The following is a 13914-nucleotide window of genomic DNA, read 5'->3' as shown; positions in this document are numbered from 1 at the left end:
AAGGGAAAGATAAATGCTGAGTTGAGGTGGCGTGAGGGAGAGAAAGAGAAAGGTGAGGTGGTATGAGGCTGAGGGAAAAACAGAGATAGACAGATAGAGGACCTTTACCTGAATCATTTGACGTGTGGTGAGGTGGAATGAGAGAGAGAGAGAGAGAGAGAGAGAGAGAGAGAGAGAGAGAGAGAGAGAGAGAGAGAGAGAGAGAGAGAGAGAGAGAGAGAGAGAGAGAGAGAGAGAGAGAGAGTGTGTGTGTGTGTGTTATGAGAAAAGAAAAAAAAAGCCAGAGGAATAGAAAGAGTAATGAGGTGGAACACAGAGACACGGAAAGACACACACACAGAGAGAGAGAGAGAGAGAGAGAGAGAGAGAGAGAGAGAGAGAGAGAGAGAGAGAGAGAGAGAGAGAGAGAGAGAGAGAGAGAGAGAGCACGACTGTACTTCACCTTGAGTTTTCGAGGAGGAGGAGGAGGAGGAGGAGGAGGAGGAGGAGGAGGAGGAGGAGGAGGAGGAGGAGGAGGAGGAGGAGGAGGAGAAGGAGGAGGAGGAGGAGGAGGTGGGCTATGTTATTTACGAAAGAAAACAATATAATGAAGATAATAACCCCATATTGTCAAAATCCAAGGTTTATGGAGGAGGAGGAGGAGGAGGAGGAGGAGGAGGAGAGTGAAGTAATATCATCATGACTAAACTTCTCACTTGAGCTACGAAGTGTAAATGAGAGAGAGAGAGAGAGAGAGAGAGAGAGAGAGAGAGAGAGAGAGAGAGAGAGAGAGAGAGAGAGAGAGAGAGAGAGAGAATCCCTGATAAGAAACATTTCCTCTTCCCAGGTATTTTCTGGGGAAGTACGTCTCTCTCTCTCTCTCTCTCTCTCTCTCTCTCTCTCTCTCTCTCTCTCTCTCTCTCTCTCTCTCTCTCTCAACCGTGGAGGAGAGAATGCAAAACCTGTAGACGCATGACAAAACTGAGAGAGAGAGAGAGAGAGAGAGAGAGAGAGAGAGAGAGAGAGAGAGAGAGAGAGAGAGAGAGAGAGAGAGAGAGAGCTGACCACCTGCAAGGACGCCGCAGGTGAAAGAAGGAAAATTAGTTCAGTGGTGCAGTTGAGAGAGAGAGAGAGAGAGAGAGAGAGAGAGAGAGAGAGAGAGAGAGAGAGAGAGAGAGAGAGAGAGAGAGAGAGAGAGAGAGAGAGAGAGAGAGAGAGACTGAAACACACACACACACACACACACACACACACACACACACACACACACACACACACACACACACACACACACACAAATACGACCTTCAAAACACACCTTGGTAATCTCTCTCTCTCTCTCTCTCTCTCTCTCTCTCTAACTCAAACAATCTATCTATCCATTCATCAATCCTTCTATCTATCTCTATCTACTTATCTATTTATCTTTACCTTCTCATAGCGTATATATTTACCACGCTCCCCTCCTCTCTCTCTCTCTCTCTCTCTCTCTCTCTCTCTCTCTCTCTCTCTCTCTCTCTTTCCTTACCTTCTCGTCACGTATATCATCAGCGGAGGTCGAGCAAGGCTTCTCCATGGCAAACAGGCACAGGATTTGCAACAAGTGGTTCTGCATTACGTCTCTTATGATACCAAAGCTGTCGAAGTATCCGCCTCGCCCCTGTGTCCCAAACGGCTCCTTGAATGATATCAAGACAGAAGCTATGTTGTCTCTGTTCCACGTGGGCCCAAAAATTCTGTTGCCAAATCTGTGGGGGGAGAGTGGGAAATGGATTACTGAGGGAGGGAGGAAGGACGGAGGAAATGGGAGGAACGGAGGAATTGATGGAAGGAAGGAGAGAAGAAAGGGTTGGTGGAGTTGTGAAGAGAAAGACAGGATTGGATAAGTAAATGATGGATGGGAGGAAAGAAGGAAGGCAGGAAGGAAGAGAGGATTGCTAGTTGTGAAGAAAGGAGAATAAATAAAGAAAGAAAGAAGGAAGGAAGGAAGGAAGGAAGCAAGGGAGAGAACAGAAAATATTTTCCGTCTTTTTTCCCAGCGTGGTAAACATGTTTTTTTCTTCTCTTGTCTTATATATATATATATATATATATATATATATATATATATATATATATATATATATATATATATATATATATATATATATATATATATATATTCAACTTCCTCTTATTCTCCTTCTTCCCTTTCCCTTTCTTTCTCTTGTCTTCCTCTTTTTTCTACCCCGTCTTCTTCTTCCTTCTTTCAAAACTTATTACGAGAGAGAGAGAGAGAGAGAGAGAGAGAGAGAGAGAGAGAGAGAGAGAGAGAGAGAGAGAGAGAGAGAGAGAGAGAGAGAGAGAGAGAGAGAGAGACCTTGCGGTTTCTACATTTCTACTTGCACCACCACCACCACCATCACCATCGCCGAGGGCTATGTACAGTACGTGCGTGTGTATGTATGTATGTATGTATGTATGTATGTATGTATGTATGAACGAGGTCGTGTATGGATTTCCAAAGCCCCATCTCTCTCTCTCTCCCCCTACACACACACACACACACACACACACACACACACGAGGCATTCCTACACGTTTCCAGGTACTGTTAATTAATTCGAGAACACACACACACACACACACACACACACACACACACACACACACACACACACACACACACACACATAACATTTTCATTCCTTCTCATTACCAAGTCTATAAAAGCAGTACATTTATTTAACATTTTATTACACTTCAAGTCTTTACGCCTCTCTTATCTCATCTTTATTGTTTCACTAACACTTGTATCTTTACTTCATACCCCCCTTCAATCAGGCATTTTTACAGTCCCTCACAGCCCTTCCTAGCCCAACACCCCTTCCCAGTCCTCTTCCCAGCCCAACTTAGCCCTCTGCAGTCAAACCCAGCCCTCATCAGCCCAACTCAGCCCTTCCCAGCCCAACCCAGTTCAAGGCAGCCCCTCCAAGCCCTTCCATACCCAACCCAGGTCTACCCAGCCCCTTTTAGTCCTTCCCAGGCCAACTCAGCCCCATCCAAACCCAACTCATGACAAACCCAGCCCGTTTGAAATATTGATCATCTCTATTTAAGTGTGGAATGTGTAGATGTTATTATTATCTGTATTATGAGATCAATACCACCACCAGCACTACCACCAACATCACTACTGCTACTACTACTACTACTGTTGTCACCATTCTGTCTGCTGCTAACTCTTGTACCTCTCGTGAAAGTTATATGGGTTTCTACTTCCACCTAGCACGGAGGAAAATAGGTTTTTAAGGGTGTTTCCCACGATTCCATTGATAGTTTGAGATCTGCAGTGTTAGAGGGTAAAATACATTGGGAACTTGATTAATTACCTCTGTGGCCTTTGAAAACAGTCCTAGAGAGAGAGTAATGGATTTCTGAATACTATATTACTTGGGTAGTGTCACTGTAACTCTCTCTCTCTCTCTCTCTCTCTCTCTCTCTCTCTCTCTCTCTCTCTCTCTCTCTCTCTCTCTCGTTAACCTCCTGACATTTATCAGCAAAAACAGTGTCCTCTTTAGTGTTTGCTGATGAAAAGATTTATTGCTGTGTGTGTGTGTGTGTGTGTGTGTGTGTGTGTGTGTGTGTGTGTGTGTGTGTGTGTGTGTGTGTGTGTGTGTGTTATCTCTCAACTATCACGTGATATACTTTACGATTGTGTGTGTGTGTGTGTGTGTGTGTGTGTGTGTGTGTGTGTGTGTGTGTGTGTGTGTGTGTGTGTGTGTGTGTGTGTGTGTGTGTGTGTGTGTGTGTGTGTGTGTGTGTGTGTGTGTGTAATCCGTCACTGTTGTCGAGCTGAATAAGACTGTGTATTTTATCATTCTTTTTCATATCAGCTTCCTTCTCATCCTGTTCCTCCTCTCTCTCTCTCTCTCTCTCTCTCTCTCTCTCTCTCTCTCTCTCTCTCTCTCTCTCTCTCTCTCCTTCTTCCATAGAACATCATTATTCTGTACAAGTAAATCACATTATCATCTTTTCTTTTTTCTTCTTCCTCCCCCTTTTCCTCCTCCATCATTTTCTTAGATATCTTTTCCACCTCTTCCTCTTTCACTCTCTCATCTCTTTACCTTCCCTTGTTCCTTCCTTCGTTATTTTGCTTAGATATGTTATAATTTCCTTCTTCTCCCCTTACTCTCTCCTTATCTTTCCTCCTTTCTCTTCCTTTAATCTCCTTTATACACATTTTTTCCACTGCAACACATAAAGTTTGACTGACACAGGAATATTTTATGAAGGAAAGGCGCCATTATTATTCATGTCTGAATATTATATTAACATTAATGAGAGAGAGAGAGAGAGAGAGAGAGAGAGAGAGAGAGAGAGAGAGAGAGAGAGAGAGAGAGAGAGAGAGAGAGAGAGAGAGAGAGAGAGAGAGAGAATTACAAGGAAAGAGGAAGAAGAGAAGGAAGAGGACGAACAGGAAAGGGAAGAGGAAGAGGAAGAGGAGGAGGAAGAAGAGGAGAACATGGAAGAAGAGGAAGAGGAGGAAGAGAAAGAAGACATGGAGAAAGAAGGAATATGAAGAGGAAGAGGAGGAGGAGAAGGTGGAGGAGGAAGAGGAAGAAAAGAAAGCATCTAACTTGAGAAGCTGGATGATGAGGAGAAACCGAGAATGAGGAAGAGAAAACAAGAAAAGGACTAACTGGAGGAGGAGGAGGAGGAGGAGGAGGAGGAGGAGGAGGAGGAGGAGGAAGAGAAGAAGGAGGAGGAGGAGGAGGAGGAGGAGGAGGAGGAGGAGGAGGAGGAGGAGGAGGAGGAGGAGGAGGAGGAAGAAGAGGGGAAAGAGAAGGCAAAACAAGAGGACAGGTAACTTGAGAAGGAAGACGACAAGAGAAAAGGAAGACGAGGAGGAGGAATAAAAGGAGGAAGAAAGGAAAGAAGAGGAGGAATTATAAGAAAAGCGAAGGAAGACAGGAAGAGAAAAAGAAGAAAGAAAACAGGCAGTAGAAGGAGGAGGAGGAAGGTGAGAGAAAAGAAGAAAGCAGACAGGTTCGAAGATGAGGAAGAGGATGAGAAAAAGAAGAAAGACAAGTAGGAGGAGGAGAAAAAGAAAACAGGTAACTTAATGAATCTTACAGCTTACCTGAGAGACATCAGATTCTGCACCATCTCCTTGCCGAGGTAGTGGTCGATGCGATATATCTCCTCCTCCTTGAACAGGCCAGCCAGGTGTGCAGACAGTTCGGCAGAGGAGTCTGAATCCTTTCCAAACGGCTTCTCTATGATGACCCTGGTCCAGCCTCCAGTGGCCATGCAGCACTTCTTCACATTGGAGGTTACCGGTTCGAACACTGATGGAGGGAGAGCCAGGTAGAAGATGCGGTTCGCCCTCTCTGTCCCCACCTTGGTCATCTCTTGGTTCAGCAATTCGTAATCTCTCCTGATGTCATAGGAACCTTTCACATAATAATTCAAGCTCCAAAACTCCTGGTACCGTTCCTCCTCACCCTCCTTGACCTTCATGTACTGCTCGCACTTGTCCCTCACCTGGTCCACCGTTAGGTCAGAGCGGGCGTAGCCAAAGAAGATCGTGTTCTTTGGCACTAGTCTGTCCCTGTACAGCCACCAGAGAGTCGGGTATATCTTCTTCTTGGCCAGGTCACCCGATGCCCCGAGGATGACAAATACATGAGGAGTTGAAGCCTCGAAATTTGTCTCTCCAGGAATCTTGCATGACTTAAGGGACTGGCGGAGTAGTGAGAGCATCTCCTCCGCTCCTGCAGACTCGCTCTTGGCAAGTGAGGAATGACTGCTTCGCGCTGACATGCCGCGGTTTATACTCGGTCTGTCTACACTGATAAGGCTTCCCTGGTCTCCTGTCACCACCCCGCACACCACGCAAGTATTACCCAGTTTGATGAGGGAGAGTCTGACGCTACACGTCCTCCTACTGGGCTAATATTTCACTGAATACTCGAACTTCTTCCAGTCTCGCCCACCGCCACCTTCTATCGGATCAGCTGACTGTATGGCTGCCAGACGTATGGTCAAATTTATCAATATTTCCTCTTGTGACCACGTTTTTCTTATTTATATATAACTGCAGTGACTGGATGGTTACTGTTTGTCTCGCTATACTTTCCCAGCACGTACAACAAACGTGTAAGTCTTGTTAATGTGGAGATTTTTTCATTGATATGGAGGTATAAACTTTCATATCTTCTCTTTATATAACTTATATAACTAACTCTCACGTCTTTCAAGTTCATGCCTTTTAAAATTCTCAAGGTCAAGTACTAATTCTCCAGGATGTGGTGGTGAGTGGAGTATGCTTATCACTGAGACTGAAGGAATTGTTATTTTTTTTTGTGTGGGTTTATCTCATAAAAGCTTGAGGTCCCTGTGTCATAAATGTTAAGTCACTCAGTGTGTCATCGTGAGCTGTCACTGGCTTCTAAGCATTAACACTCCTCCTCCCATTCTCATTGAACTGTCATGTTTACTATGCATCTGTGTGTGTGTGTGTGTGTGTGTGTGTGTGTGTGTGTGTGAATTGTCATCATTACTAAGCCTCTCTCTTTCAACTATCATTTTTACTTTAGCCTCTCTCTCTCTCTCTCTCTCTCTCTCTCTCTCTCAGTGGTGGTATAATAGAAAACAAAGCATTAGACAAACTTGCAATGTTTAACAAAGCCCAAAACATACAATAGCGGTACGTATGTCACCAATACAAAAATGGAATGAATAAACTCCTGATTAATTAAAACAGCACACGAAAACAGTCACTATATAACCTAACCTCACCTGACTGCCAATAAGATAAAAGAAGGCTGCCATTTCTTGCACTGCCAAACAAAGCTTTAATTTAACCTTACATAATTATAACATTGTCTTCCGGTTCTCTTATCAACCCTATACAAAACTGACAGGGACCTAATGCTTTTGCAGTGCCTGGGGTCCCGTGTATGGTAAGAATCATATTCATTACTTTTTCAGGTTTCATTTACGATTCTCAAGTAGTGGTAGATGAATGGAATAGACTCGGTAATCAGGCTGTTAGTGCTCGGTCATTGGGGATTAGGCAAATTGGATTGTAGGTGGAAATAGGTAAGCATGTTTCATCCAGGGTCTGCTACGTGTTAACTTGATGGCTTCTTGCAGCTCCCCTTATTTTCTTATGTTGTTATGACACTCTCTCCTATGTATTTCTGAATCCTTGTTACATAAGAATCACCAAATTATTTTCTGCTCTTCAGATTTAATTTAGCAGATATCACTTTTTAATGCATTTACACTTTTTTCTTCTTATCCCTGTTACATAAGAATTGTCATATTATTCAAAGGTTTTCAGATTTAATTAAAGTGGGCATTTTTTACAAACCTGCAATTTTTGAATCCCTGTCACATGAAATTAACTCTTATCATTACATGCTTTCAGATTTCCAGATGGGTCTAGATTCATCAAACTCACTCACTCTCTCTCTCTCTCTCTCTCTCTCTCTCTCTCTCTCTCTCTCTCTCTCTCTCTCTCTCTCTCTCTCTCTCTCTCTCTCTCTCTCTCTCTCTCTCTTTCTGTGGCTTTGTTGCATGGAAAACTTAATCTTTAACACAACTCATACAGGGATAAGGGTTAACTGTTTGTGCAAGGGTATAAAATCTGAACAACATTAACATTTCACCATAAAAGATCTGAACAACATGCAGGAGAAATGGTGAGGAGAGAGTGAGGTTGGTGTGAACACTGCAACCTCAGTTCTCTTCATATTTTCCCCCACATACAATATTTACATTATGCAAGCTCTTCACAGTCATATAACAACACCCCACATGTACACAGTCTACTCCCAGAATTGTTTCAACATTCTAACACTCACCAACAATTCATCAAGAGTTTGGTCAGGTGAACAACTGTTATAAAATAAGTCTTTTCCTCAGCGGTACCATAAAATATAAAACTTGATACTGACAACGTGTGCCTTGCATCAAATATATACCTGAAGACAACCTGGTTTACAAGATGTGGTACATTTTACATATTTCATAATTTACTTTCCCAGCAACCTCAATAATAGCTAAGGCTTCTCCATAGGTCTCTCTCTATATGTGTGTGTGTGTGTGTGCACCACCCTGCTAATGAAAAGCAAGCAAGCCTTACTCTTCCTAACAACTCCTGCTCTCTGCCACTCCAAGACAACCTGGGATTCTGTGCAGGACCAGAAACACAAACAGGATGGAAGTGCAGTCTTTAGTAATCAGGACAGGACAAGAAATATTGGGTTCAAGCTTGATTTTAAAAAGAGATAGGTTGGAACAGGGTCTCAAATAGTGGTAGATGAATGGAATAGACTCAGTAATCAGGTTGTCAGCAGTGAGTCATTATGGAACTTTAAAAGAAGGTTAGAGAAATTTCAGGATGAGGATGACAGGTGGAAACAGGTAGGTACTCGTATGTTTCATGCAGGGACTGCCACATGTAGACCTGATGGCTCCTTGCAGCTTCCCTCACTGTACTCCCTTCCATAAAGAAAGATCCAGTGTTACAATTCCCTTAGCCATGCATTAATGAAAACCAGACTCAGGTAGTGAAATACACAGGTAATAAGTACTGGAAATTGTAACTGGCGAGGCAGCAAAACAATACGGGAGTCACTCAAAGCAGCATTACCTTCTAAACTAGGCATCCTTTGTTCATCCTGACAATAAGCCCAGCATCCCAGTGTTTCTCAGCCACTCACTCTTCCCTAACATTAAGCACAGCATCACTAGTCACACTGGCACCAATCTTCCCTAACAGAGAGCAAGGAAGCACCAGTGTTGAGCAGCAGAAGGCACCAATTTCCCACTTACTATACAGACTGCCTCAATATAATCTAAAGTTTTTTGGCTATTTTCATATTATATACACTAAAATTTTTCTTACTCTACACTTCCTTCACTGATTAATCTTACCTATAAAATGTCAAAAATATCCTTTTCATTACTACTCATTTGACATCCTGCCTCTTTCACAAATGATCTTGCATAATTTCACAATCACACATCAAAAAATATTCTCATTAATACTATTCACTTGATACACTCACACTATCTGGCCACCTTAAGTTTGTACGTGTGGCAGCTGTCCTTGTGAGGGAGACCTGGAGATAATGTGTCTTAGCTGATGGCTGCTACTGCCTTCTTTGCTCCCTCTTCCAAGTCACTCGCTGTCTGGATTGGGCAGCCCGACTCAGCAAGGATACGTTTGGCTTCATCAACATTGGTTCCTGAAAAGAGGCATTGGGTTGGCAAGTTAAAAAAGTCATTCTAACTAACTCTAGGCTTTTCTGATTATCTTGATGTGATCATGGTTTCTTTGTCTATTTGTCTGTCATTTTTCTCAACATTTGTTCTGTTAATAAGCACTGAGATAGTAAGTTAAAAGACCATTCTAACTAGCTTTGGGATTTTCTGATATATTCAATCTCTAAATGATCATAATTTGTCTATCTCTCTCTGTCTCTTTTCTCAGTATCTGTAAACAGCAGCTCTTGTCTATCCGTCAGCCTGTCTTCTCTAGAGAGGATAATGAATGGATGCAATCACACCTTGCAGCCTCACGACGAGAGGAACCTCAATCTTTGTGTTTGTGTACACCTTGACAAGACCCGAGGCGATGGTGGCCGTGTTGACAATGCCACCAAAGATGTTGATGAAGATTGCCTTCACTGTCTTGTCTGCAAGCAGGGAATACATTACTCAACAGTCAGGTAACACAAAAATATACACCACTATAGACAAAGCACAACTGGCTAAGGATGTGTGGCCAGCTGTGCTAGACATAAGCTCCTGAGGTGTAGTAGGGTGGTACACAAGACTGTCCCTTTCCACCAGGGGCTGACAGGAATAAGAGTGTGTGTGTGTGCGTGTGTGTGTGTGTGTGAGTAGTGCTTGGTTTGGGCCACCCCATGTAGGATTGCTGACCTTGCTATACAGATAGACAGACTTGTACACACACACACAAACACAACACAAAGAATAGTTTTCCTCAAAGATATACTTAAGTTTGGAATGAAGTAAAAGAAGATATAGTTTTGGCAACAAGTGTGCACAAACTAAAGGAAAAATTAGACATGCAGCTCAGGCCCTGTAAATCAGAACTAGGTAAACAAACACACAGCAGTACCTGAGGTGAGAATCCTGAGTGCGTGCTCCACCTGGTGCTCCTGAACGCCTCCACCAAGGTCCAAGAAGTTTGCTGGAGATCCGCCATGCAATTTGATGATGTCCATGGTGGCCATGGCCAGGCCGGCGCCATTCACTGCAAACATATGAGGTGGATTTCCTATGATATTTCTTGAGTGAAGTTTTTATTATACAGCCATTTCTAAACACTAAACTAGTTAGATATTGGAAAATATATCCTTTTAATTACTTTGTTTTTCTTTTAGGCACCTGTGAAGAGCATGTATAGTCCTTTTACTTGTGACTTGTTGCATATCACAGTGGATGGGTCAAGGTACACAGAGATGTTGCAACTGAGGCCAAACACTACTAATTCTCAACACTGTCCTGACTCACCCAGACACCCAATATTTCCGTCCATGCCGATGTACGTCAAGTTGTGGCTGGCAGCGTCCACCTCCCTTGGGTCACTCTCGCTGAAGTCCTCCAGGCCAAATATATCCTTCTGCCTGTGTGTTAATACTTGTATGAGACTCACAATAGTTAGCACAGGAAATCATGAGTCTATCTGTCTGTCTGTCTATATACCAGGCTGGCAATCCCATGAGGCAGCCCAGACAAAGCACCACACACTCACATATATGCATATCATTCACACTCTTGTCCTATCCTGATTACTGACCCTGAGAATGTTGCTTACGTTACATTTGTTACATCCAATACAAGCATAAGATTCACCTGAACTCAGCATTGTCATCAAACTGTATCTTGGCATCCACAGCGACCACGTGTCCTTGCGGTGTCTCAATGAGGGGGTTGATTTCTATCTGTGTGGCATCGACGTTCAAAAACATGTTCCAGATATTCTTGACCTCCTGCATGCACTGTACACAGGAAAGGGGCATTAGTTACTCGGCCACACTCTCAAATCTCTTAATCTCTCTTAATGCCTTGTCTCAAATACTTTTAACATGTAATAGATGTTATTTTGCTTTTAACAGACCATACTAGATGTTTTTTTGCTTTTAATAGGATTTAGTGGTTTCTTTGCTTTACACAGGCTCTAATGGATGTTTTTAATTCTTTCAAGAGGGTTTTCAAAGGTGCTTTTATAGTTCTAGTGGAGTTTAATAAGTTTTCTGCACTGTTTATCAGGGAAGCACTCATGAAGACCTGATTAATTATCTCTGCAGCCTTTCAAAATAGTTGTGATGAGAGAACATAGCATTTCAAGATACTACTTTCTCTTGTGGAAATTACTGAGGTTTTCAAAGGTGTTCTCCTGATTATAGTGAGAGATGAACAAGGATTCTCCATTAGTAGTGGGATAAACACCCACGAGAACCTGACCAATTACCTCTGTGGCCTTTGAAAACACTAACTTAATCAAACACTTACCTTCGTCCTCAGATCTCCTTTAAAGTTCAAGAAATCTGCCACCTGTCCAGCCACATCATCAGTCAGGCCCTGATAGATGTCAATGGGGAGTGTGAGGAGGCGATCTGGGGTCTTGGCAGCCACCTCCTCAATGTCCATGCCTCCGTCAGGGCTGGCAATGAGCACCGGCCCATTGTGCTCTCTGTGGGAAGGAAATGTGTTACTACTTCACTGCATTAGACAAGAACACAGAAGCTGGTGATTGTGGGGATGCTGAGACTGATTGGCTGAATGTTTGAAGGTGTAAGAGACTGCCTGTCTTGTATATAGATAGATAGATAGATAGGTAGACCATTATTACTACTGCTACTACTACTATCCCTCTCCACCAGGAGCTGATGCGGCTAAGACAGTGAATGCTGTGTGTGTGTGTGTGTGTGGTGCTTTGTCTGAGCCATCCTATGTGGGGCTGCCCACCTGGTATAGAGATAGATAGAGAATGTCACCACACAAGTACTGCTCATCAAGACTTGCCTGTCCATAAGGATGCAGAAATAAGTCTCCCGAAGGATGTCGACTGACTCGGCCACCATCACCTTGTTCACCAGGATGCCTTCCTGCGGCGTCTGTTTGGTGACCAGCCGGTGACCAACCATTTTCTCAACCAGCGCCTCCACCTCATCACACCTGTGCAAGGGAACCACCATTAGAAACAGGCTGGTGAAGATATGTAGAGTACTATTAGATTCACCATTCTGTCTTGTTATGTTAGTAAAATCTCTCTCTCTCTCTCTCTCTCTCTCTCTCTCACACACACACACACACACACACACACACACACACACACACACACACACACACACACACACACACACACAAACATCATTCACACACTACTAAAAACAAAATTGAAAACTGGTCAAAAAATCCAATGAAAGACTGTGGGTGAGGCAGAGTCACTTACTGCTTGGTGAGGTGCACGCCGCCCTTGAACCCGTTGTCGAAGTGCCCCTTGCCTCGCCCGCCAGCCAGGATCTGCGCCTTCACTACATACTCTTCTGCATCTGAAAATGTAAAGCAGGTTGACAACACACATTTCATCTTTAGGGGAGGAGTTCATTAGAAGGAAGAGAGAGAGAGAGGCTGAAGACAGTCAGTTAGAGGAGAGGAGTTGATGAGGGGAAGAGAGAGAGAGGCTGAAGACAGTCAGTAGAGGGCAGGAGCTGATGAGAGGGGAGAGAAAGAGGCTGAACACAATCACTTAGAGGGAAGGAGTTGATGAGGGGAAAGAGAGAGAGAGGCCGAAGGTGGTCAGTTAGCAGGGAGGAGTTGATGAGGGGTAAGAGAGAGAGGCTGAAGATGATCAGTTAGAAGGGAGGAGTTGATAAGAAGACACAGCAGCAGGCAGGATGTTCCATGTGCATCAGTGTACAACCCAGGGCCACCAGCACTCACTCAGCTCCTGGGACGCCTCCACAGCACCCTTGTGGGAGTCCAGGATGCGGAACCTCTGCACCGTGACGCCGTGGTTGTCTAGCAGCACCTTGCTCTGGTACTCCAGTAGGTTGAGGTGCCTCACAGGGACCTGCAGCACAGAACAAAGGTGAATGTTTAAGCTTGACCTGCAGCAGAAAACGTTACTGATACTACTGTATGAAAGACTTCACTTATAGCAGGTACTTAAGAGCAGCTAGATAATGCTACTGCTACTACTACTACTTCTACTACTACTACTACTACTACTACTACTACTTCTTCTACTACTGCTATTACTACTATAATTACTGCTACTACTACTTATACTATAACAACAACAACTATTACTACTACTAACACTATCTTACATAAATCTGCCACATTTCGCACGTAACTTAATTCTACTCATTTTCAACCAGCCGGCATTGCACAGGCACAACAGTCACATAAGTCCCTCACAACAAAGCAACACCACACACAAAACTAAACAAAAAATAAATAAAACAAGAAAAACACTAAGATATGTAAGATACGGGGCAGTCTTAACTTAACCGGCTGGAAACACAACCCCGTATCTCACTCATACAGGGTTAATACATGCATATATACACCGGCAATGTTGTATAAAATGCCTAGGGGTCATCTGGCACTCACATTCGGCTTAATAAGTGCCTGTATTGGTCTAAATCCCGCCTTAGAGAAGCACCGCAGAATGCCAGAAGACGCCATGACTTTGTTTACAAGATCAGCTGAGAGAGAGAGAGAGAGAGGGAGACTGACGGAGGCTGGTGATGGTGGTGGTGGAAATGATGAACTTTGTCCTTTTTGCTTTTTTGGGGGGATAAATCACGTTATTAGGGGTGAAAATTATTCATATAGAAGAACTGATGTTGTAGGAAGCCTGGAGACTCATGTGTTTAAGAATGAGTTACTAAATAAGTG

The 13914-nt window shown here is 43.5% G+C and overlaps 2 protein-coding genes across 2 annotated transcripts in view; both read right to left on the bottom strand.

Moving 5' to 3' along the window:
- LOC135092336 (glucose-6-phosphate 1-dehydrogenase-like) overlaps positions 1 to 6124 on the bottom strand; it is a 13287-nt gene extending 7163 nt beyond the window's left edge. The window contains exons 1-2 of the mRNA XM_063990793.1: positions 5102 to 6124; positions 1508 to 1727 (exon numbers count right to left, since the gene is read on the bottom strand). Of these exons, the coding sequence (XP_063846863.1) occupies positions 1508 to 1727; positions 5102 to 5784 (903 nt within the window). The 5' untranslated portion in view covers positions 5785 to 6124. The remainder of the gene's footprint in view (positions 1 to 1507; positions 1728 to 5101) is intronic.
- A 499-nt stretch (positions 6125 to 6623) lies between these two features.
- On the bottom strand, positions 6624 to 13783 carry LOC135092337 (succinate--CoA ligase [GDP-forming] subunit beta, mitochondrial-like). The gene is made up of 10 exons (XM_063990794.1): positions 13627 to 13783; positions 12952 to 13081; positions 12461 to 12560; positions 12027 to 12183; positions 11518 to 11694; positions 10858 to 11003; positions 10516 to 10628; positions 10121 to 10255; positions 9543 to 9671; positions 6624 to 9221 (listed from the first exon to the last, which is right to left on the bottom strand). The coding sequence occupies exons 1-10, from the start codon at positions 13699 to 13701 to the stop codon at positions 9112 to 9114; spliced, it is 1272 nt and encodes a 423-aa protein (XP_063846864.1). The 5' UTR covers positions 13702 to 13783; the 3' UTR covers positions 6624 to 9111.
- Between the last annotated feature and the right edge of the window lie 131 nt (positions 13784 to 13914).

This window comes from Scylla paramamosain, chromosome 39 (genome assembly GCF_035594125.1).
Source record: "Scylla paramamosain isolate STU-SP2022 chromosome 39, ASM3559412v1, whole genome shotgun sequence".
NCBI lineage: Eukaryota > Metazoa > Arthropoda > Malacostraca > Decapoda > Portunidae > Scylla > Scylla paramamosain.
The sequence above is the reverse complement of the archived record's forward strand: the minus strand, read 5'-3'. Positions and strand labels throughout refer to the sequence as shown.